Source organism: Channa argus, chromosome 15 (genome assembly GCF_033026475.1).
Source record: "Channa argus isolate prfri chromosome 15, Channa argus male v1.0, whole genome shotgun sequence".
NCBI lineage: Eukaryota > Metazoa > Chordata > Actinopteri > Anabantiformes > Channidae > Channa > Channa argus.
This window is the reverse complement of record NC_090211.1, coordinates 21606770-21633051: the sequence shown is the minus strand read 5'-3', so window position 1 is coordinate 21633051 and position 26282 is coordinate 21606770. Positions and strand designations below refer to the sequence as shown.

General features: G+C 40.2%; 1 protein-coding gene and 1 long non-coding RNA gene across 2 annotated transcripts; both read right to left on the bottom strand.

Annotated features, from left to right (window-relative positions):
- Positions 1 to 304: 304 nt before the first annotated feature.
- LOC137100158 (cell surface glycoprotein MUC18-like) lies at positions 305 to 21292 on the bottom strand. Its single transcript, XM_067477795.1, has 14 exons — positions 21266 to 21292; positions 19990 to 20104; positions 9379 to 9512; positions 4078 to 4306; positions 3907 to 3977; positions 3726 to 3813; positions 3255 to 3422; positions 3024 to 3151; positions 2556 to 2700; positions 2313 to 2428; positions 2028 to 2169; positions 1561 to 1731; positions 974 to 1135; positions 305 to 414 (listed from the first exon to the last, which is right to left on the bottom strand). Exons 1-14 carry the CDS (start codon positions 21290 to 21292, stop codon positions 305 to 307), a joined length of 1806 nt encoding a protein of 601 aa, XP_067333896.1.
- A 3233-nt stretch (positions 21293 to 24525) lies between these two features.
- Positions 24526 to 25603, bottom strand: LOC137100001 (uncharacterized). The gene is made up of 3 exons (XR_010910835.1): positions 25473 to 25603; positions 25174 to 25286; positions 24526 to 24834 (listed from the first exon to the last, which is right to left on the bottom strand). It is a non-coding gene; the product is annotated as an uncharacterized lncRNA (long non-coding RNA).
- Between the last annotated feature and the right edge of the window lie 679 nt (positions 25604 to 26282).

Sequence of the window (26282 nt, the reverse complement as noted above, 5' to 3'; positions counted from 1 at the left end):
TCCTGAATTCTATTGTTCAGATCAGATGTTTGAATTTGTTAAAAACTAAGATTGTGGTATTTATTCTATCACGCATACATATTTTATTATACATGATTGATTATTAGATTTTCCACTAGTAAACACTAGTTTCCTCTGATTGTACAAGTATTTTTAGTTAAGTCAAACTGATCATGTAACACCTGGAAGAGGTTCAGCCCCTCAGGACATCAGTGGATATTTAGACAAGCAAACAAACATTTATTTTATTAATATTTCTCAAGAGAGAATCAACACTACATGTATTCAGCTTATTTTTGTTTTTTCAAAATTCCGGGACATAAAAGGGGAAAGGGGAAAAGGCATCTGACAAAAGAGCTGTCAGGGCAAAACTCTTACCAGGAGTGAAGGGAGCTGGTGTGGTGACACTGGGAACTGTGAGGAAGAAAAACAACACTTAGAGAGTGAGAGTTTGTCCAAGTAAAGGATTAACAAAATTGGTTTTCAGAGCCTTTAAACTTGATTTAGCAGTTTAAACCTTAATGAGCATTGAGGTCACCCTACGTCTCCTAGTTCATCCCCTAATGTACAATCGCTAGTTTGGTCCCTAGTTAGAAGCCACATTCTACTGCCTGTACCATTAAAGCCCGACAGTGACCAAAACTTTTCAAACAGGCTTTGAAACTTTCAATCCAAAATAACTCAAATGCTGTATGAAAAACCTTTTGCTGGTTATTCCAGATTTCATACACTTAGAATTGGTGAAACACATACAGAAGCACAATGTTCTGACTTTACTGTGGTTGTGCTATTTTGTTTGTTTTTTTCCAATATGATGGAAAAATGAATAACATGAAATCAATTCAACAATTCAAAACCTGGTTGTTCCCTGCACTAGAGAACTGAGAATAAAGATTAATGGTTCACTCGCTAAATGGCCCCTTTTTTAATAATCCATCCACTCATACATGGAAAGTGAGAGAGAAGCTCTTACTGGCTTTAATGTTGAAAGCTTTGACTTCAGTGCCCACGTCATTGGAAACGTTGCAAAGAGCTCTGATGTCCGAGGTGACATTTACTGACACCACACTCTGAGCCACGTACTCGTTCGACTTTCTTACCACCTCCTTCCAGTTCTGTGGAGACACAAACACACCTTGTTGATGAAGAAACCATGTGTTTTATATTGGCACAATAGAAATGCTCTTCACAGCTGGTATAACTACAGTTGGGTGCAAAGCTTTGCATCTGTACCAGAACAAACGTTTCTTCATGAGAAGTGAAAGTGAGTGGAATTTTCATCCCATCAGGCTGCGTATCTCATTTGAATTTAAAGCAAACATCATCTTAAATAATGACACTCTTTGTATTCTCTTTGTATTCATTCAGAAATAATGGCTCCTGCACCTACAGAGAAACGATCTATGTACAAGAAGAAAGCAGGAAACTCTACAATGACTAGAATCAGCCCCCAAATCTGGGTAAGTTGGAAGTCGGACTCTACCATGAGAGAAATTTGAGGGCTTCAATGAAAAACACTGCTCCCACCATTGACATGACTACAAACAAAGCTCCTCTAACAGAAGCAGGTTAGTGCTGTGTCGTGAGCCTTCTTGGTGACCTGGGTGCCGATGATGTTCCAGGAGATGCTGGGCAGTGGAGAGCCTTCAGCCTCACAACTCAGGTTCACCATCCTGCCTATTGCCTCCTCCAGCTGCACTTCCTGATCCTCTCCAACCAGCTGGGGACCACCTAGACACACCCACACACACATATATTTGCTGAGTGACATAAAGCATTTCCTCAGCCCTTTGCCCTCACCTCACCTTAGAATTGAAATTCTTAACCCTCAAACATCCCAGTTCATATCTACTCTCCTTTAATGCTGAGCTAGTGTCAGTGGAAGTCAACGCTTCCTGCACAGATGTTTCACATGAAAAGCCCTCCAGTGACCTGAAAGGGTCCAGTTCACCTTTTTATGGTAGGTTTGGAATGTGAGAAAAAGAGGAGGAGGTGGCTGAGCTAGGGAGCCGTGTGGGGCCACTGACCTCGTACAATGATGTGAACAGAGCCGCTGCTGTGCAAGGCCGGGAAGGAGGGAGCAGAGACCTCACAATGGTACTGTCCTGTTGTTCCATAGGTGGCGTCCTGCAGGTGCAGTGTGTTTCCCGTGCCTACCTGCTTCCCATCCTACACACATGTAAACCATAAACACACACACTAATGCAGCTATTTATTAGCTTTCACATCATCTAAACATATTCATTATCCTTTTCTTTTCTACTGTTTTCAGTAAGATTTTCAATCCAGTCTCTGGTCTACTGTGTACATACCTTGTACCAGACAGTGTGTGTTTTCAGAGAGGACAGGGCATTGCAGGTTGCAGTCAGATCTTCCCCTTTGAGCATCACCTCTGAGTCTTTTGGCACCACAACAGCTGGGTCCAAATCTGAACACAACAAACAGCAAAGAAAAGGAAATCAAATGCTGTAGGAATGGATTTATCGCTTTCTTTCACATGAGACAATCAGTATGGAGGTGGAGTCTTTGTGTGTGTGTGTGAGGCCACTTCTCACAGTGCACAGGGAGCTGAATTTCTCCTTTGACGTCTGCGTATTCGTCAGAGTCCAGAGGGCGACACTGATAGATTCCGCTGTGGTTTCGTGACACCGGTGACAGGATCAACACGTGGCCACTGCTCTCCAAGTCCACATCCTGGTCCTGCTCAAAAATGAATGAAAGTTGTCATCTCTGTCCATGTTGTGGAATGTTACTAGCTAACGCCAACAATCTCAAGGGGACAGGGAGTGTAAAAAGAATAGTTTCCCTAACCTTACTGGATTTCAAGTTTTAATGTTGCACACTGCATGTGATACTCATCATGTGGTGAAACAATGCAGCTGCAATTCCCAACAGACTCCATTAGGGGGATTCAGTGGGCCGACAATATATTTAGGCCCAATATCTAAACCCACGGTATTTGAAAGTAGAGATGGAGGCAGACAAGGCCGAACCGATATTACACCACGTACTGTGAAACTTACTTGTTTTCTGTGGAAAATGAAGGATGGAGGGGGGTTGCCGTCACCATGGCAACGCAGCTCCACTGTATCCCCCTCTTTGACCAAGCCCTGGGGCGACTCCCTCCACATCTCCACCTTGGTGCTAGGGTCTAAACACACACACACACACACTCAAATTAAGAAGGCTTATTCAGCGAGCTGCTAAAGTCATTTTACAAGGTCATTTCCAAGAAAGGCTCAACGTTAACTCACAGTAAACAGTGATGTTGACGCTGTTGGACTCCAACGTTCTGACGCCTCCTGGGACAAAGAAGCTGACCTCACAGGAGAAATAGGCATCTTCATCCTCCCTCACCGCTTTATACTCCAATGTGCTCTGGACGGAGAAAAAGCCTCTGGGATCTCTGCTCACATTTGCATCTGTCAAACACAATACAGATGTTTAGTGTAACAATGGACAGAAGTTCTATGAAACTGACACCTATTGCTGTAGAGGTCACAAAGTGCATATTCCAACTGTTTCTCTGTCGCTGTCAGCTGGTAATTAGGTGATCTAGACATCTGGTCCTCATGATTACAACCCTGGCAAGACTACAGCTGCTATCAGGCTTTAATAGAAACACACTGATGCTTCACATTAACAGCTTCGATTGCTAACAGAAAATTCAAAGTGTGATACAGGTGAGACCCAGACACAGTGTCTCATCTACACTTTGCACTTACGTCCTGCTGAGGACATCAGTGGCATGCTGTTCTTGTACCAGGTGATGTTGGGCTCAGGGAAGCTGTTACGAACCTCACATGATGCAACCTGGATGGAAAGTCACATTGGCCAATCTTTAGCAGCACTGTACAGGAAACTTGATTTCAGGGACTAACAGTGTCTAAGATTAAGTAGGCCCACCTTAGATGGCATCTCATTGGTCACAGATATTCCTGTCATAACACCCTTGATCACTGGGGCGTCTGGAGGAGCTGAGTTAGAAAAAGAATAATTACAAATCTCACAGATTGGAATGTTCCTTTAAACAACAGCTAATCTGAAATCCATTTAATGTTTGGTGGGTTTCCTTACCAAACACTCTGAGATCGGTCGTGACCACAGCAAACCCAAAGACCTTCTCCTGCACGTGGCAGATAAACTGCCTGTTGTCAGAGAGCTGGACATTCTGGATGGTGAGTTGAGTTTCCTGATAGTCCAAAGTCACATTGATCCGATCACTGTAGTCAGTGTTGTCGAGTACTTCCTGTTCTTTGTCATCACCGTAGAAGATCGGTTCCAATGAGCCCGTGATGTCAGGTCTCTGGAGAAAAGAGGACATGTAGTCAGGCTGACACATCACCTTTAACTGTGTATCATGGAGTAAAATGCTGAGTAAAATGTGTGTCCAGCTGACTGCTGCTGTGAAACAAACATACAATGTGAGCCATCGCTCAGCTGAGTCAGTCTGATTCAGACACATTTCGTCTTGTTAAAAATCTCAAATTCTCAAATAATTTTGGTTTTTGCATATATTTATTTTTTTGCACTTGTCCTTAATGTCTGTCCCATGTTTCACTGGGACCCATATGTCCCTCAAACTGAATATTAAATCAAAAGTTGTATAATTTCTTCTAACATCACCAGAATAGGTCTTTGTTTTAGGTATTATGGAATGTGGAACAAGTTTTGAAGGTGCTGAAAGCAATAAAGGCATCAATTAGTTATTATTAATACATTTAATTCAACTTCAATTCAACTTTATTTATATAGCGCCAATTCACAACAAAGTCATCTCAGGGCACTTTACAGAATAAAGTCAAGATTATAAAGATATATAAAGAGAACCCAACAATTCCCCCTGGAGCAAGCCATAGGCAACAGTGGAGAGGGAAAACTCCCTTTAACGTAAGAAACCTCCGGCAGAATCATGCTCAGGGTGGACGGCCGTCTGCCTCGACCGGTTGGGGTGAGTGGAAAGGAGAGAGAGAAAAGAACAGAGCAACAAAAGCAACAACAAAACATCGGGCAGATTGGTAGGATCAGTAGCTTCACGCTGGAAGACACACAGCTTCAAAGCCGGGGGACACCTGCAGAAAGGGACAGAGAGAGGGGGACAGAGGAGGACAAAGACAACTACGGGAGAGAACACACAGAGTTAATGACATACAGTGGTGACAATTGCTGGATGAGAGGAGAGGAGAGATGGTCAAGAGGAGGAAAGGAGCTCAGTGCATTGGGGGGTGGGTCCCCCAGCAGTCTAAGCCTATAGCAGCATAACTATAACTAACTATATGCTTTATTAAAAAGGAAGGTTTTAAGCCTAGACTTAAAAGTAGAGAGTGTGTCTGCTTCCCGAATCTGAACTGGGAGCTGGTTCCACAAGAGAGGAGCTTGATAGCTAAAGGCTCTACCTCCCATTCTACTTTTGGAAATTCTGGGAACTACAAGTAGGCCTGCATTCTGAGAGCGAAGTGGTCTACTGGGATGATATGGTGCTATGAGGTCTTCTATATATGATGGAGCCTGACCATTCAGAGCTTTATATGTAAGAAGCAGGGTTTTAAATTCTATTCTAGATTTAATGGGAAGCCAATGGAGAGAAGCTAGTGAAGGTGAAATATGATCTCTCTTGCTAGTTCCAGTCAGCACTCTTGCTGCAGCATTTTGGATTAATTGCAGGCTCTTTAGGGAGTTACTGGGGCATCCTGAAAGTAGGGAATTACAGTAGTCCAACCTAGAGGTAACAAATGCATGGACCAGTTTTTCGGCATCACTTTGAGACAGGATGCTCCTAATTTTGGCAATGTTCCGTAGGTGGAAGAAGGCTGTTCTAGAGATTTGTTATATATGTGAGTTAAAGGACAGATCCTGATCAAAAATAACTCCAAGGTTCCTTGTAGTAGTACTGGAGGCCAGACTTATGCCATCTAGTGTAACAATATGGTTGGACATCATATCTCTGAGATTTTTGGGCCCAAATACTATGACTTCAGTTTTGTCTGAGTTTAAAAGTAAAAAATTGTGGGACATCCAGGCCTTTATGTCTTGTAGGCATGAAGCTTTATTAACAGTGGAAATTTATGGAGTGTTTTCTAATAACGTTGCCTGAAGGAGACATATATAAAGTAAAAAGTATTGGTCCTAACACAGAGCCTTGTGGAACTCCATAGCTAACCTTTGTGTGCATGGAGGATTCATCATTAACATGAACAAATTGAAATCTATCAGACAGATAGGATTTAAACCAACCTAGTGCAGTTCCTTTAATCCCAATTTCATGTTCCAGTCTCTGTAATAAAATGTTATGATCAATGGTATCAAACGCAGCACTAAGATCTAACAGAACAAGTATAGAGATGAGTCCAGTATCTGAGGCCATGAGAAGATCGTTGGTGACTTTTACCAGTGCTGTTTCTGTACTATGATGAACTGTAAATCCTGACTGAAAGTCTTCATACAAATTATTCCTATGAAGGTGATCACATAATTGTTTTGCGACTACTTTTTTAATTATTTTAGAAATAAAGGGGAGATTAGATATTGGTCTGTAATTGGCTAACACACCTGGGTCAAGACAGGGTTTTTTAAGTAGTGGTTTAATTTCAGCTACCTTATAAGCCTGTGGTACATAGCCTGTTTCGAAAGATAGATTGATGATATCTAATATGAACGTAAGGGTAAAGCTTCCTTGAGCAGCTTAGTTGGAATAGGGTCTAGCAGACAGGTTGTTGGTTTAGATGAGGTAATAATAGAAGTTAGCTCAGAGAGATCTATGGGTAAAAAGCAGTCTAACAGGGATTGGGGCCTTATCGATGACTCTAGCACTGCTGTACATGAAGATCTATCTGTAATTTTTGGGGGGAGGATCTGGTGAATTCTTTCTCTAATAGCTACAATTTTATTCATAAAGAAGGTCATGAAGTCATTGCTGCTCAAAGTTAAGGGAATAGTAGGCTGAACAGAACTATGGCTCTTAGTCAGCCTGGCTACAGTGCTGAACAGAAACCGGGGGTTGTTCTTGTTTTCTTCTATTAATGATGAATAATATGCTGTTCTGGCATCACGGAGAGCTTTTTTGTACATTTTTAAACTATTTTTCCCGGCTAAATGAGATTCTTCTAAATTTCTGGAACGCCACTTCCTTTCCAACTTTCGTGTTGCCTGTTTTAAGTTGCGTGTTTCTGAACTATACCATGCAGATCACCTCTGCTGGTTTACTGCCTTCTTTTTCAGAGGGGAAACACTATCGAGTAATGTATGTAGTGATGCTGCAGAATTGTCAGCAAGATAATCTACTTGTGCAGGAGAAACATTAAGGAAACTACTTTCCATTGTATTAACATATGGTGAAGCAAATGATGAAGAAATAATTTCTTTAAATTTGTTGACAGCTTTTTCACTTAAGCATCTGCTATAGTTGAATTTTCCCCTAACTGCTATATAGTCTGTTATTGTAAATTCAAATGTTATTAAAAAATGGTCAGACAGAAGAGAGTTGTGAGGAAATATGGTTAAATTATCCGCTTCAATTCCATACGTAAGGACAAGGTCTAACGTGTGACTAAAACAGTGAGTGGGTTTATTTACATTTTGGGAAAAACAATTGAATCTAATAATGAATTAAACGCAGTGCTCAGGCAGTTACTGTCAGCATCTACATGAATGTTAAAGTCACCCACTATAATGACTTTATCTGTACTAAGCACTAAATCAGATAGAAAATCAGAAAATTCAATCAAAAACTCTGAATAAGGGACTGGAGGACGGTACACGATAACAAATAATAGTGGTTTTTGAGTTTTCCAGTTTGGGTGTGAAAGGCTAAGAGTAAGGCTTTCAAATGAGTTATAACTATGTTTAGGTGTAGGGTTAATTTATAAGCTACAATGGAAGATTGCTGCAACTCCTCCACCTCGACCTGTGCTTCTAGGAACATGATAATTAATATGACTTGGGGGGGTTGACTCATTTAAACTGACATATTCTTCCTGCTGCAACCAAGTTTCAGTGAGACAAAATAAATCGAATTGATGATCACTTATTAAGTCATTTACTAAGAGATTTAGAAGAGAGAGATCTGATATTTAATAATCCACATTTAATAGTTTTGGGGTTTTGTTCTGTAAGAGGAGTAGTCTTAACTTTTATTAGGTTATTATGATTAACTCCTCTTGTTGTCATATTTACTTTATGTAATTTAGGTCGGGGAACAGACACAGTCTCTATAGGTATGTGGGAGTTGTGGGGGGGTGACGGTTGTAAGGACACTGCAGAGAGGCGTGTAGGACTGGATCTCTGCATCCTAGGCCAGCCAGTGGTTGAATGACGACATGCGGGTGTACATGTCGTCACTGGTCAGATTTGGCAGGGGGCCAGAGAGGGAACTGCCGGGGGACAGCTAGCAGGGGCTACGCTATGTCGGCCCGCACCAGCTACCGGGGCCTGACTAGCTGAGTTGTTTTCCATGGTGCGGAGCCGTGCTTCCAATTCCGTGAGCCTCGACTCCAAAGCTGCAAAAACCTTACACTTGTTACATAAACCATTATCACTAAAGGAGGCAGAGGAAAAACTGAACATGAGACACACCGAGCAAGTGAGAGAAGGAGAAACAGAGGGAGACAGAGAAGCCATTGCTAATTGATAACTGCTAAGCTAACGAAGCTAATATAAGTGAAATGTGGAATTTGTAAACTTTAGCTGGTTATGTTTTGCAAAAGCAGGTGCTTGTGTAATACAAGCGTATGTTATGACTAAGTATTAATTCTTGTGTGAAGGAATCACTTATTTAAGTAAAAATAACAGCTACAATTAATCAGTAAACAGTCTGGTAGAAACCCAAGAGCGTGCAGAAACAGGAAGTGACACGATACGCATTTCTTTTGTTTATAAATATACTATAATTATATATAGTTATTACTCTGTGATTACACTTTTAGGATAACATATGATATTGATTGATAGATTCTATGAGCTCAGCCCTGAATGACACATTCTTCAACACTACACTGATAGAAAAGTTATTCACTCACACAGCCTGTGTGTCTCCTTTGTCCTGACAATATGATTAAAGTGAACACAATCAAAAGCTGCCTGCAGGACAAACATTGATGTTGATGTAAAATTTCCATTGGAAATAAATTCTCTCTGATAAAAAAATGGTTTTATTGTTATGCTGCATTATAGCTTAGATTTGTCTGTGGTTTATTTTATGTTTTCAACATTTTTTATCGTTTTTTACTGTTGAGTCGACAATGAGGGAGGCAATTAAATAGCCTGATGATTCACTTACAGTTGTGGGTCACTGGCCATGATTCAAATTACTGACTTTTAAGCAGCAGACCTACACAAGAAGTGAGCAGTTGAATTGTGTCAGAGAGTTTCAGTTATACTCACCACAAACCACTGGACAAATAAATCACTGGGCTGATTGTTCCCATCAGTGACGTTATACTGGCAGAGGATTTGAGCAGAGTCACCCAGGTAAACCTCAACAGTCTCCTGTGTTGTCAGCTCCCCCTTTGTCCAGGCTGAAAAACACATAGACATGCACATAAATCCATTTCACAGTTTGTGTAGGTGCTGAACCATGGTCCCATATTATTTATGAGCCACAAACCTTGTAAACCACAGTATTAACGTCAAAACAATAGAAACATTTCAGTGTAACTTGAACTCAGCATTGGTTCCTGACCTACATCTAATTCTGATTATGACCCTCAATCCTAATTGTGCTCACATCTGGCTTTAGATTTCCTGCATTCATTAACAGGAAAGGTCAGTACAGTCCCTGATTCCTCTCCTTCACTGTCCCTTCTCACAGTTTGATGCTGAATATTATTTGTAACAAACTCATTGTGAAAAAGCTCAGGGTCATTTGTTTAAGCACCAACTGAGTTGGCTGATTACAGAGTCGGTCTTTCTGATGTTTTACATGCTACTGTACATGTACAAATGCTGGTGTTAGTCACTTAACCAGTTATATTTTTTCCTCAAAAGGTGATGTCTAATGCTTTGATAACTACAGCACAGACTAGTCAGATGCTGTAAAGGCGACTTGCTTTGCCTTTGTGTCAGTTATATGATGTTCATGATCTTGTCTTGACATCCAGTTTCCCTAATGATGATTAGGAACTGTGCCCTAAATCAAGATCACAAACACACCCACTGCTCTGAATGTGTCATTGTGAGCATTCACTCTTTGATTGTTTGTCCTGTGTCTGTATCAGGGTTTATTAGCATTCATGTAATGCTCATTCTACAACAAGGCCTGTTTGTGCATCTCTTTCCTTTCATACCATCTGTGAGACATGAGGTGAGCTGTCGAGCGAGTGTGCCATCTCCAATTCACTGGGATCAAACAGCGAACCCCAGCACCCCCCTCACAGCCCCCGCTGAGATGCTCTGAAAGAGACTATCAGAGTGATCACAGTCGTCCACAGACCATAGGGTCAGTGGTTCGATCCCCATTCTCAGCTATGTGTCATAGTGTCCTTGGGCAAGACATTGAACCTCAAGTTGCTCCCAGTGGTCGGTGAGCACCTTGCATGGCAGCCACTGCCATCGCTGTGTGAGTGTGAATGGGAATCAACATTGTAAAGTGCTTTGGATAAAAGTGTTATGTAAGTGGCCATTTACACTGAAAATATGCCCAGTTTATTCTTTACTTGACATATGGCTGGCTGATATTTACAAAAAATATAATCTTGATTTTGTTCATTTTGATGTTGAATGTTTGATCTTGTTAATCAGTAAATGATTTATTTGTTGAGTTAACATTCAACAAACACAAATCAGACAACATGGCGTACTTTTTGTGTTATCAATGACAAACACTTATGAACTGTGTCTGCTTTCATACGTATAGTGCAGCATAATAGGAATGTTGTCTGATTTCTCCCAGTAACATAACTTGTTGTGTGCATGTAGACACAATGAGATTCAAAGGGTCACAACATGTTCACCTTCACTGCAGCATATGACACATTTCACAGATCTACAACTTTTCACAACAAACATGTATTTCAGGTCCAAATAAAGCTTTTGTCCTGAGGAAGTAACACTTTGGCCTATTTCTTTGCAGATGCCTGCCGTTGGTCAGACATAATGTCAAACACAATTATACATGTGTTCAAAACTAATAACCAGCAGCATTGTGTGATACGGGAGGAGGGAGCCGCTCTACACCTACTTCATCTTAAGCTCCAGACTCCAGTTCTCAGGGCTCAGCAGACAATATCCATCACTGTGTGTGTGTGTGTGTGTGTGTGTGTGTGTGTGTGTGTGTGTGTATGTATGTGTGTGTCCACTGTGTCTCATGTGGGAGAAAATCTGTCAGGTAAAGTGTTTGGACACAGCTCTGAAGCTGATCACATGACCTGATTCAGCTGTGTCTGTTACCATGGCAACGACAGCTTTGAACCTGCTGAGTCACTCACTTATGCTCAAGACAGGTTCTAAACTGCTCAGACTTTGCCTCACAAAATGTGCAAAATCCTATTAACAAAATTCAAAAAACTGTGGCAGAAGGCTTCACCAAACACAGTGATATACTTTACTCAAAGATATTTAATAAAATGAAGACAGGCGGTGATTTTAAAACAACCCCCGTTTGTGATTTGAGGAGAATTTCTGGATCTCCGTTATATTGGCTCCAATGAGAGATTCAGACAGCAAAACTTTAAGGGAGGTTGGCTTGAGCGTGTCCCAACAAACAGCAGCTCACTTTACCGCAGTTTATTCCTTCAAATTCTCCGTCACTGACCTTGGAAGAAATTTCTAGAGAGACTTCGGCTTAGTTTAACTTACCGCTGCAGTTAAAGAGGCAGAAATGAAGGAAGAGAGGTAGAAATGTCCTGTGTAGAAAAGCCATGTCTGCACTGCTCGTCGTATCCAGTCCAAAATAAACCCAAGTGGAGCATCAACGAGAAGTTACCATTAGGAGACTGAGAAGGAGCAAGGAGCTCAATTAAAGTCTCAGTCTAACGGGGTCCTTTAATTGTGTGTAGCAGCAGCTTAGCAGTTTTTTCTTCTGCTACAAACTCCCTCTTCCATTTCTGCCTTGGTGGAAAGTCCTCAAGGTCGCGACTAAATAAGCCCCTTGTAGAGCTACGTTTACCTGTGTCCGGTGGTCCAACTATCAACTCCACAGGTCGTTCTATGATAAAACACTGAACATTTATTACCTTGTTGCTCTCGCATCCAATTGCATTAAACTGCCAAGAAAACAGTTTCCCTGACAACTGGTTAGGGAAACTTCAAAGGCAGGTACAATATGTGATGTCTTGGATGATGTCATTGATACGCTGTTTAAAAAAAGTAAAAATATGGTCAAAACTCTGGCAGCACGGGTTGTCATGCAAGGTGCCGGTGATTACAGTCAAAAGGAAATAGGCCTGTAGATAAGCTTACAATAAAGAAAAGACTGGACCTTTATTTCCACCATTCATTGTGGCATTTTGTGCTTCTACGACTAATATTCATGTTTAGTAAAAACATAATTACTGCTAACTGTAATAAGTTAGTTTTCAACAAACAAAAAAAACAAGAAAGCTAAATCTCCAAAAGTACAATCATTGGCTGAAAATGTTCCTAACCTGCATCATTGTGAATATACAATTCCCAATCTGACACTGAATGGTACATTTATAAACATCCATTACATGAATGAAGCACAACATGGCTAAAGTAAAACGTCCAAAGTTACCAGTGTAACAGAGGATAAGGCAACACAAAGCAGGGTATGGTCACAGCTGCAATCTAATTAGCTGGACGAGGCAAATGGAGCATGTTTTGGCTCTGCAGCCTATAGAAACTAGAGAAAGCAGAGCATAAGTTACAATGTCAGAAAGTACATGCACGTAAACAGAGTGGATGACCAGACCTGATCACACTGAACAGAGTTTGCCATTTTTGATAAAATCTCCAAATGGCCAACAGAGTGACATTACTTCAGAAACAATGCTATTTAACTGTAAGGGGATGAAACCATTTGTCCAACGACTGGTCTTTGGACAAAGCGCCGTGTGCACCTCCAACAACTGATCCTATACAAATAGAGGCTTTTACACAAACAGCAGGTTAAAGTTGATGAACCAATCTGGAGGTGGAATGGAGGAAAAGCCTGCGGTTCAGACGATGTCCTGTGTGTTAAAGCACTAGATAACTTGCTTCTTTGCATGGAGCTACCTCCTGGGCTCCATACATATAATAATTGCAATTAATTGGAAAATCACTGTTTCTTCCAGGCCTATGTCCTACATTCATCTTTACTAAGTAAATTTGGCCTCTAAACTTCCTGTTAGTGATCATGATTGACTACAGCTGGTGTCTTTTCTGTGCACATAATGAGGATGAGTTTGACAGCACTCACTGAACTGACCAACACAACACTTACAATAGGAAGGTCCACAACTGCAGATTCCAAGATCATCAGTTCAAATAATTGTACATAGATACAAACTATTGAGAGGTTTGGCCGTTTTCTAAGTGGTAGAAGAAGACTGTCTCACTCAGCTGAGAGAAAACTGGTTTGGATGGTCAGGAACATCCCAGGAACCCTCACAGAACAGGTCTGCACTGTAGTGGTGGCATCATGTTCTCAGCCTGTTCTGCTGCCAGTGGACCCAGTGTATAGCACAGAGTAGATGAAATCATGAAGGACGAATACTCAGAATTGGTCAACAGATGGTTGAAACTTGAATACACGTGGTTCTTTGTACAGGACAATGACCCCAAGCACACAAAGCTGGTTGTGGAATGGATAAATCAGGTTATTGGAATGGCCTCCTCCAATATTTAAACTGTCCATCCAAGTCAGGTCTGTGCCACAGAATCAACAAATGTGATTGAACTCAACAATGTCTGCCAAGAATAGTGGTCAAATGTCCAACCAGTGTTCTCGTTTTAGACTACTAAAAGTTGTGTTGTGTTGATGATGTGCTGTACGTGTCGTTTTGACCGTGTATGTTATGCAAGTGTTGTAACTTGGAGATTCTGAAACTGATGCTGAAGACCAGCTGGTGGTTTTACTCCAAAAGGTGTCTCACTATGTTTTGAGAGTTTTGGGGAATTACAGAGACATTCAGTCCACTGGTGTTTCAGAAGTGTTCTAAAATGAAAGATCTTACCTGATTCAATTTTTGGCTACAGACGGTGAGCAGTGTTGAATCCTGTTTCTCCTTGATCTGTTACAGAAAGCCTACACGCTGACAATGGCATGTTCCATTTGTTCTCTAAAAAGATTTGTAGGCAAGAGACAGAGCTTTGAACCTGATGGGAGCCGCTACAGGAAGCCAATGTAGAGATCTGAAGAGTGCTGTGACATGAGTCAGTTTTGGCTGATTAAAAATGAGGCGAGCTGCTGCGTTTTGCATCATCTGCAAAGGTTTGGTTGTGGATACTGGTAACCACATCAACAACGCGTTGAAGTTTACAATGCTGATGCTGATGCACTGCTATGCTGATAACACATGTCCTTTCCACCAGATGACTCCACTGTCTCATCACCCATTTCTGCCTTTCTCTCAGACATCTCTGGCTCGATGAGAGAGAGACATCTTTAGCTCAACCTTTCCAAGACCAAAGTCCTTGTCTTCCCACCCAGACCTTCGACATGACACAACATCAGCATCAACATTGGAGCTACAGTGACTGTCCCCACTAATCATCGTCGATATCATCGACGACCAACTGAGCTTTAAGAACCACATCTCCTCAGTCTCTGGGGCAGCAGATTTGCATGCAAGAATCCATGTCACACCACTCTTCAGATCTCTGCACTGGCTTCCTGTAGCTGCTCGCATCAGGTTCAAAGCTCTGTCTCTTGCTCACAGGGTGGTTAACTCAACAGCTCCAGTTTACCTCAACTCAATCATTCAAGTCTTCAATCCTTCCCGTCCGCTGCTGTCTTCCAACAAATGACGTCTGGTGGTCCCAGCACCACACAGAACACATCAAGCAAAACTCTTCAGCGCAATGATCCCACGATGGTGGAACGAGCTACCAAACTCTGCTCGCTCAGCAAACTCACTCCCAATATTCAGAAAACTGCTAAAAACAGAACTCTGCATCTTCCTATGCACTTAAATCTATTAAAAAACAAAAAAACTTCCTTTCTGCTCTTTCTCGCACTTGCATCTCATGAAATGTGAACTTTTCTGACAGGACTTTGCTTTGATGTTTTCTCCTTGACTTAGATTCTTGCTGCATTGTTCCTCACTTGTAAGTCGCTTTGGATAAAAACGTCTGCTAAATGACTTAAGCAAATGGATTTTGTGGTTTCAATTCAGTGTTTATTTTAAATCAAAGAATCAACAGAGTAGTTAATAAATACTAAAGATATTACATTATACTCATATACTCTAATATTCATGTAACATGCTACTGTTTGTACCACGTTTAACAGGAGCTTGGCTGCAATAAAGTGGAGAAAGCGTCATTGCTTCGGTCGGCTGATTGTAAAGACCAGCAGGTCTACAGCAAGCAAGTAATAGTAATTCTCAGTGTGTCATTGTTTTTCTCTGACTTTGACTTTGACTGACTTTAAAGGTTCTACTTCACATCCCAGGAAAACAAAATCTGGAGTTTCCAAGTGGTCATGATGCTCAACACTTTGAAGACATCTCAAAAGGTAACCACTTTTGGAAGGGGGCGGAGATGGGAGTTTTGAACAGCCTTGAAGATTTACTGTGGTTTATGTACATGGCACATATGTCAGACTGAGAAATTATTTTAACATTGCAGTACTGCAGATATTCCAATAATTCTAAAACATGTATATTTGTGAATCCAGAATTCAAATAAAAAATAGTGATTAGATATTTGTTGTTATATGTAAGATTAGATATCTAAAGTCTTCTTTTCATCAAACAGCTGGGTTTTCACTAATGCTGCATTTCTAGTATCATTATTTGGTTATAAATATGAAACTAAGTCACTCTCACTATAATTCTATTTTGAAATAGAATATTACATTGTCCAACTGAAATATTTATGAATCCATGGTAGGACCCCCACAGTTTTTGTCTGAATCTTTTGTAATCTTTCAGGTCTTTGCTGTCTTATCTAGTAGCATGCAGGCTCCAAAGATTTTCACCTGAAGGATCTGCAGAAGCTACTTGATACGGTTTCAGATGATGTAAATGAAACTTCAAGTCCCACCAAAGCCCCAAGGGCTGAAACATGGATTGTCTGTCAGTTGCTGGGGGATGAGAAATGGCTGAAAGCGAGACCTCACCTTCTCGAGGGAGGAAATCTCCCAAAGGGCCTTTGCCAGCTGTGGAAAATAAAGCATGCAGTGGTATCATGTGCAGATTTCCTTCTCAAACAACTGCTTTGTGCAGAATGTGATGTCATTGTCCACGAGCAGTACTGCTTGGACAATAGATGTGCTCTTTAAGGAGCATTCACCAAACCCTTCCTCCAACAAAGACTGTTACAGAAGATAGCAATCAACAATTTAATGAAATATACAGTACTGACTAAAGAGTTTAGCAGAGCTTAATTTATATAGTTACATATTTACTCAGAGTATTATATATATTATACTCTAAGTAAATATGTAAACTAAATATGTAACTATATATATATATATATGGATGACGAACTGCTTGGTGAGAAATGGTTTATACCACATCGTGTGTGTGTGTCTGAGTGAAGAAAACACACCTTTGTCCGTTGGAGTCTCAGCTCCTTGTTGATGCAGCAGCTCCACCTACTGTCCAAAGTTACTACCCATCAGCTCAAATCTCCATCTGTGTTTAAATCCCATCTCAGACGTCCTTCATTCTCACTGCTGCTGCGTCTTATAGCAGACACACACTCAGTTTCCTGCAGCTACAGCTCACTGAAAATCACTACAACACTCTGGACCAGTGCTGATGGATTGTGGCGCACAAGTCTTGGTTTATTCTGGGTCTGATGCTCTCAGAGAAGTCACTGATTTTATGGGGGAAACGCACAAATGTGGATTCTCTAATAAAACCTCTACAGTCCGTGGCTGATGTGGGGACCATTGTCTCCAACACTAGCAGCAAGACGTCACTCCTGACAATACCAGCAGCATCTGAAGCCCCCTTGAGCTCTGCTGGAATCACAGGATGTTCCACTGCAGGCTCACAGCAGGGAAGAAACCCACTGAGCTGGGATATTGGGCTCCTGCTTCACAGTGGGCTCATTCTGGGACAGCGTCCTCCTTAATCCAACTGGGTTTGGAGCTAAACTGGCTCCACGTGTGCTTTAGGTGGCTACAGAGAAAGCAGCTTTTTCTAATGTCCAGCTGCGAACATAAAGATGATGGACGAATAAAACATAGGAGAGAGACTGCAAGACTCTGTAAGATCACAAGAGATTTGAGTGGAACGTGGCAGATACAGAGTGGAAAGCTACTGGATTTCATCAACCAGGACCAGATCGGATTAAAACAAATAATAATTTCTCAGAAGCACAACATAACTGAGATGGAGGAGCAGAACCAGGACCTGGAGAACTGGAGCAACAAGGCCAGTGTCAGTGCCAAGACCATTTCCTGGTTTCCTGAACAGATTACTACTTTCATCTCATGGCTGCTAGTTTAATATTTATTGTTATCTTCTGAACACAGATTTTTTTTCTGATGTTCATTGAATTTATAACTGGGAAATCACGTTTCATTGTAATGCATACTGATACTGTCATTTAAAACAGCAATAACAATAATGTAGGATAATACAATAATAACCACGAGAAATAACTGTTTAAATGTTTTTCTGCCTCATAGTGTTCAAATGTGAATCCTGCCATATTATTTTGTCTTTTACATTTGCTAATTTGTATCATGTAACTCTTGATCCTCCAGACAAGAGTCATTCTGCTGAAAACCTTTGTGGAAAGCAAATACATCCACTGAGCAAAAATGAACTGACCTGTCTTGCAAAGTGAGTTTCATGTTCAGATGCCCCACAGCTGCAGTATTTTTATTTCAATTTGGATTCATTCTTGGATATGGACGTATTTTGACAGAGCAACTCTGGGATATTCAGGAAGTGATCTCACATGTTTCCAGCCACCTGTAGTTTGAAGCATTCATTCTTCAAATGGACTGAGAACTAACAAGCATGTTCAAAAAACAAATGAAATCAAATAGATTTCACACAACAGAGCAGTGAAATGAAGCTGTTCAAACAACAACCCACCTTTTTCAAATCTAAATCAACCAAACAAGGACAACTGTTTACCCAACATGCAATAATTCATCCAGGTAAAATGAAACACAAAAGTTTGGTTGAAAACACGGACGATTGGTTGAATTAATCGATGTGATTGAAACACTGTGAATTCCCTGATGGACTGGTCAGTATGAACAGAGTGGATCACCATGGTGACAGGTGAAGTAAACATGCGAACATACTAATGTTTAGCAAGCAAACCAAGAGCATTCAACAAAATATAACGTCCCAACTGGCCACTGTAGTTATACGATGCGGTGTATTAGCTTTTTGCAATTAAATAAAGTATATATGGATTTAATTGAAAAAGCAGTTGTTTTAATCTTTGATTTGTACTCAACAACATACACAATAACTAAGTGCAGGATATTTTTTCATCTTATTATGTCTGTTTATTTACACCAAAGCTGAGGTTACAGTAAGCAGAATGAGTGTTTACCTGAAACAGTTACGTGTCTCCTTTAAAGGTGAAGAGGTAAAGGAGGATTTCTACACTATTTCAATACAGTGGCACATTGAGATACGCTTTACAAGGCCACTTGGAAAATTAGTGGCAAACATTCTTTCTTTTTTCTTCTTTTTTTATATGTCAAGGCCCAGGGATTGGAATTCTTTATTATTGCTGAAGCAATTGATGCACATCTGTCGGTCACAAGTGCAAAAGTGATGACACATTGTTGAAATGTTTAATCTTCTATTATTGGGATGTACAGTGGGAATTTCTAAAGTCTGAAATACTACAGGCTAAGAATGTGATTCCACAGAGATTTAGGGGCTTGAAGTTTTAACCTTGAGTTTGAGTTTGAGTTTATCTTTCAGGTTGTCAAATTGAATCGATAGGTCGGGTGCTGTTATCTCTGGCTATATTGATTTCCATGAGGAGGTATGATTATATGTACAAATTATTATACCTTTGCTATTTTACATGTAGTTATTGTGATTCCAAAACACAACAAGCCATTAAATCATGTCCTCAACATATTGTTCACACAGACACATGTGACTGCTGCTTCTCACACAATATTAAAGGAGAAGGTTCTGCTTTTTAATTTCCTTTTAAAGATAAGATTTAAATGAATCCTGTCACAGGATGAAGGGGCAATATTTTCATGATCTCGATCACCACGAGAATCAGGAAAATCCCCACAATCATGAGCAACAGGAAAATCCAAACTATGTTAACATCACGATAGACAGAAGAGGTGAGTACAGCTCTACTGTAACAATTGTCTCAGTCTTTAATTTTATATATAGAATACAATATATATATTTTTTACATTTTTGTAGACAAAGGGTATATTTTTGAAACAAGCTGAAAATTGCAACGTATCAACTCGATCCTTCAACTCACAAATTAACTTACATTCATTTCCATCTCACCTACTGTTTAAATTCCTTGAAATCCTGAACATTTTGAAAAGTTTTTAAAAATTATTTTATGATATTTATGATGACCAAGCAACAGACAAGAGGTCACATGAAGGTAGGGCGTCTTTTTCACTTGTTCTAATATTCTTGGGTGTAGTTTGGACACAGTACGTTGTTGTTACGTTCTCTCTAATTCTTCATATTTAGCATCTTGCAGTTACTGTGAGCGCTCTGAAAAAAACTGCAGTATACCTCTGTGCTGCTAAGCTAATTGGTTTTTGATTTCTGTTTTGGATGAATTTTGGTGTTAACCAAATCAGGAGGTGGAGGTCTCAGACACAGCAGGTGAGAAGAACAGCAGCAAAGTGACCAGATTCAAAGCAAAGAGTAGGAGGAATGGAGATGGGGAGACAAGTCAGGAGTGTGGTTGTACTGCCCTCTATTGGTAACTCCGGGGAGGAGCCAGGCAGGATGACGGGGTTGGTGGAGAGGGCAAGCTGCTGAGGAGGACTGGAGGAGACGGACGGTGGCCTGGAGGAAGGGATCGACTGAGGAGAGAGGAAGCTTAGAGGCAGGAGTGAGGGACACACTCATCCGTACTTGGTGGGGAAAAATCCACCATCCAAAAGTCCACAATACCTATCCAGGTCCGATCAGTACAGTAAAGTTCCAGAATCCTTATCCTTAAGACAGTTTCCATCAGAGAGTTGCGTATCCAAGAGCTCAATAAACAGACATCAAACTAGAGAAGCAGACTGGAAAGTTCTCAGAGCTGCGTTAAAACAGGCAGCGGCACAGGTGAAAACAATCAAGGCTGATGAGGTGACCAAAAACAACGCCACAACAGGAAGTGGAGTAGAGGGACTACAAAATAAAAGTCAGGAAACAGGAAGTGGAGATTTTGCTAGTTTTAATCCTTCCTCCTCTTCACACTGTTCACGTGGAGACCTCGTCTTAACCTTTTTTCAGTGTAAGTGATGGTGGTCAACTCTACCGTCCTTTAACCGTTACAGCAAGTCCAGACTTAGTGCATCGCTGCATTACATCAAAGTGACCACAAGGTGGCAGCATTGTATTGTAATAGCTAACAGGCAGCAACGCATGGATCTAATCCATTAAAACTAGATGAGTCCCCAGTATTTCTTTTTCATTTTTGTCGTCTTTGACTGATGTTTGATAGAAAGTACAATGCCCAGCTCTATAAAGGAACTATTTAAACATTATAAAACAATAACATGGACATTTTTGAAGGAAATTAAGATATTTGGGTTTGAGTGTGTGATGGAAAATCAAGTATTATTAAATGATGACTACATTTAATCCTTAGCATTTTACCTAGTTATAACAGCAATAGTATTCAGTGTACTTTTGAAGACTGTTTAAAAGATTGTATGTTGTTTGTCTTATAAAACTTTGTCTCATCTGTATGTTTTGTGTTGAAGTGTTTGCAGAACTGCTCCAAGGTCAGTTACTGTCTAACAGCAGACCATCCCACACTGAGTCACTCCATGCTCACAGGTGCTTATCAAAGTGCTGGAAAAGGGAAAAGGTTTCCATAAAAGAAGAAAAAGGCCGGGGGCAGTGTCCTGAGGGTGGACAATGTTCTGCTCAGCAACAGATGCATGACCTGCTTAGGTTTTTGGCCAAATGATTGGGTTCAATAATTTAGTGCAAAGGACTGATGGAAAAGACTCACAGTCTCTTCCCACTGTCTTGTTATACTGCCTCATATTCATTTTGCAAGGTGCCCCTTACTGGTTTTAATGGTATTTTGCCTAATTTTAAGCCATACTGTACATATTTTAACCATTGAACTTTTAAATTATGAATTGTCACATATGATATGTTGTCACATATCTAGAATAATTTTGACAGAATATATATTCAGGTCTTTCTAGTTAGTGTTGGTGTATGTGGTTTGTGTTGATCTCACAAGAGGCAGTAAAAAATAGGAAACAACAAAAAAATAATAGGACAAGAATGTTATTGCATAATTCCACAGTTTTTTACCTGAAACTTTAAAGCACCTCATCTCACAAATGACCAAACTGTAAATTGCACCATTTGCAACATTGTGGCCCAACACACACTGAGTAATTACAGCATAAACTGTTTGACACTTGGCTCATTTATATCGTCTCACAACAAATATCAGCATATTAGCCATAGTCACATGTTATCGAGTATAATAAAGGAAGGCAAGGTGATCTATGTAATTATCTGTCTTGCAAACAAATGCAGATTTTAACTATTATCAGCATCAGTATAATATCAGTTAGAAAATAGGGTGTTAAAGAAAGGAAAGAATGAAGGTAAAGCTTTCAATAAAGATTTAAACATTTTGAATTGATGATGTTTGAAGATCACACCTGAATTTCTGCAACACCTTTGAATGTGTGGCCTAAGATCTAAACCACAGAATTATAGCAGCCACAAAATTCCCAGGATTAACTAATTGCTTTGACTCTCCAACGAAGAGAAATGTCCTTTAAAACAGGTAATTAACATTTTCTGACACTTTTCCTTTTTAGTGTCATTAATGTCCTTAAAACACAAAAGGGAAATAAACCAGTTCAGACACGATCAACACGATCACGATCTTTGAGAAACATTTGGTCATGTTGGTAATAACCAGGACTTCAGAGAGGAAGCCTTTCACGTCAACGTCTGCTGCAATACTCCATCAATCCACAGGGTGGAGGTAACACAAAGATAAACAGAAATAAGAATTTACCAGGGCGACTGCAGGTTCTTAAAATGCCTTCAATTCACATCCTATTGGTCTGAAATATTTGAAGATTTCCAGCTCACACATGCAGAACAGGAAGCATAAAATATCAAAAGCAGAGACCACCAGCACGTTGTAGGAGCGCTCGATTTTCTAACAGTTCATCCCAGACTAGCAACTGAAAACAAACGTACCCTTGGAGGTCAGGCTGACGGGCTGCAAACACTGCAGGGGGCACAGAGGGAATCAGAGGAAACTGGAAAGAAACCACAGCCTGATCAGAAATAGTCACCTGTCAAATGAAAGATCAGAATGTAAGTAGTTAGTTCTGAGTCCTTAAGTGAGTCTAAAGTGATCAAACAGTGTTTGATCAGCCTTCAGTTCATCACGTTGTTAGGAACCTGTGTTATCTCCACTAGATGAACTAGTTCAAGTCTCAATTGAAGGACGGGTTCTATATTTTAGAGTTACTGCTGAATAGAAAGGAGAGAAAGTCAGGATGCTACAGAAACATGGAGAAAGGAAAGAAAATCCACAGAAACTGTCCATCTTACAGTTTTAACATGCAGAATCGAATATTGGAACCTGTTATATATTAAGTAAAATGTGTCTGGGTAAATGTTGTATGAAGTAAATCAAAAATTATAACCAAAAAATGATTCAATGTGCCTGCAGCTTCTCACCTTTTGTCTCCTATACAACTCAACTGCATTGTTCTGTCTTCAGAATGAGGGCAAACAGATTAAAGCTCATTTTCTGTTCTCATGACATTTCATCCTGAGTCCAATATAATGTAATGAGTCACAAAAAGTGAAGTAGAGAGTGAAAGCAGACGTATCTACACCATGGATCAATCAATGCACACCTGAGCACACCTGATCCAGGTAATCAGCAGTGGCTAGTGGGAAAACAAGCAGGTTTGCAGCCCCCAAGGCCCAGAGGTCAACACTCCTGCTCTAAATCAAAAGACAATTAACCAAAATTGATGGGAATTTTTGGGAAAGTAAATCTATCTATCTAATATCTAGATATTTTCTGAATGACGATATGTCAAACGTTCTGCCATTTACATACTGGAGTTTGTCGACATGAATCGCACAGTTTAGGCACAGCTGACTTAAATGTTTCTGGCCAGGCAGTGTGTACCTTGAGTCTAAAGTAACATTGTACAAAGACAGTTTGAAACCGTCTGGACATGGACATGTGAATATGACATCCAGTTCATCATCTGCTAAGAGACTTTATGTTTTGTTCTGAATGTGTTTCAAAGGAGTAATTTCCTGTGTGGTCAAGTGAGGCATCATTTGTTTTTATTGTTCCTGTTCTTATCCCGTGAGTTCAGGGTCCCCCTATCAGACCCTATCAGCCTGAGAGACAGTGTGACCCATTTTTGTTATTTCACTAATTTGTAGATGAAAACAAATGATGACAGACAGGAATGAGCCTACAGAACATCAGATGTTGGCTTCACAATATTTAGCTACTTAGTAGCTGAATAGTTCTTTCTCCTCTGATAAAAAAGTTACCCAACGTGTCTTTGCCCGTGTTATTTACTGTGGGTGTGGACATTGGTAGAATGTGGAGCTTTAGTTGTCTTGTCTGCTTTCAAATGCGAATGCTGCCATATTATATTGTCTTTTACATTTGCTACTTTGTATCATGTAACTCGTGATCCTCCAGACAAGAGTCATACTGCTGAAAACCTTTGTTGAATGCAGATACATCACTGAGCAAAAATGAACTGACCTGTCTTGCAAAGTGAGTTTCATGTTCAGATGCCCCACAGCTGCAGTATTTTTATTTCAATTTGGATTCATTCTTGGATATGGACGTATTTTGACAGAGCAACTCTGGGATATTCAGGAAATGATCTCACACCACCTCTGAAATGCACTAAATAACCATCTTCCTTTATAGAATATGCTGATCATCCACTACATTAATATGACTGTTTGACTTTAATGGTCTTAGAAGAATAGATTCTTCTACACATAATTAATGTTTGTAATTTGTTCAAAGTGTTGGTTGAACACTTTATTCTAAATGGATAATAAATGTTTGAATTGATTTGCAGTGAGAAGGGCAGCTTGGGGCCTACTGCTTCTATTCCAACTACTCTTTTATACGTTAGAGACAAATGTCAATAGAAAAGAAATAGCCTGTCTTTAAATCAAACATTTTTATTTGACCTTAGTTTCTTGCAAAGCAGAAACACACAAGCATCAATAAATCACATGTACTCTACTGAATTTACACACATTTTGGAAAAAGAACAATTTCAACATTTATTTTAAAACTTAAAAAAATCAAGAACAAGCAAATAATGTCTTATTGAACAACTTAAAACAAAGACTGAAATCTTCTAACATGTTACATTGTCAGGCCTAACTAGCTCTCAGCGGAAACACAATCAAAAGAGAACAGATCAGAACAAGCACAGGAACAAATGAAGTGTATGATGCAATCACAAAGCAGGCACAGCACATCACCAATCTTTAACCTTTGTCACCTTCACAAACGGTCCAAGGCCACCACCTCCTGCTCCTCCTGCTGGACATAGGAGTCAGTCGTTAGTGTCAGTGTAAGCCCACCTTCACACACACATACACACACTGCACACACATCACATTACTTAGAAGCTCTGATCTACAGAGGAGGAGGAGGAGGAGTTGCTATGGATCAACATCAGAGAAAACAGGAAGTGTTTGTGAACAAGCCAGTAGTTGGCCAAACTTACCTGAAAGAGAAAATGGGGAAATTATAACCCAGGAATCATTTTTCTAGTGCATTAAAGACGTTCTTAAAGCACATAAGTGAGAAAAATGCAGACATTTTCTCTGTGTGTGGTTCCTGTTTTATCCTCAACTATTCATCCACGACAATAGTTACCTGTTCATCAGGGCCGTTGTTGATGACTCCATGGACTCTAGGTCGACAGTTTCCTTACTCTCTGCAACGTGACCATCTCTATCACGTCATCTTTGGGGGTCCTCTCTGAGGTGCTGTTGACAGAAAGGAGGATTGGCACAATAAGTCTTCCCAGGTCCACTTGACTCATAATTTGAACATTTTGGATACAGTCCCAGGATTTAACAGTGCATTTGTTGAAGACTACATGACGACATTTTCTTTTTCTTTCTGAGGATTAATACATATTTACTGTACTGAGTAGCAGAGACAATACTCACATGTCCAGATTCCCTGAGCGTCCAGGTGGGATAATTCCCTTCCTATACAGGAAGTAGAGGACACTGCTGATGGCCAGCAGCAGCAGACACAGTATGATGACTACTATGATCACCCCACTGCCCTTAGCTGCATGAACACACAAACACAGAGAGCAAGAAAATCCTGTTAGTTCACTTCATCTAACAATTGTTCTCATCTCTGAGCTGCTACTTTGACAGCTGCGGTGTTTAAGAGGATTTGACCTTTGCTTCATTGTGTACCAACCACATAAAATAGTTTGGTTTCTTTATTTGTAGAGCACTTTTTGGCTTATCTTTGAATACATCCATACATACATACATTCCTCCAGCTACTCCAGTTTTCTCCCACAGTCCAAAGACATGATGTTAGGTTAATTGGTGACTAAATGACCTGTAGCAGTGAATGTGATTGTGATGATGGTCTTTCTCTGTATGTCTCTCTGTGATGGCCCTGAGACAGACTGGAGACCTGTCCGGGCTGTACCCTGCCTCTCACCCAATGACTTCAGCCCCCTTTTCCTGAATTCTATTGTTCAGATCAGATGTTTGAATTTGTTAAAAACTAAGATTGTGGTATTTATTCTATCACACATACATATTTTATTATACATTATTGATTATTAGATTTTCCACTAGTTGTGTGTAGAAACCGTTTCCTCTGATTGTACAAGTATTTTTAGCTAAGTCAAACTGATCATGTAACACCTGGAAGAGGTTCAGCCCCTCAGGACATCAGTGGATATTTAGAAAAGCAAACAAACATTTATTTTATTAATAATTCTCAAGAGA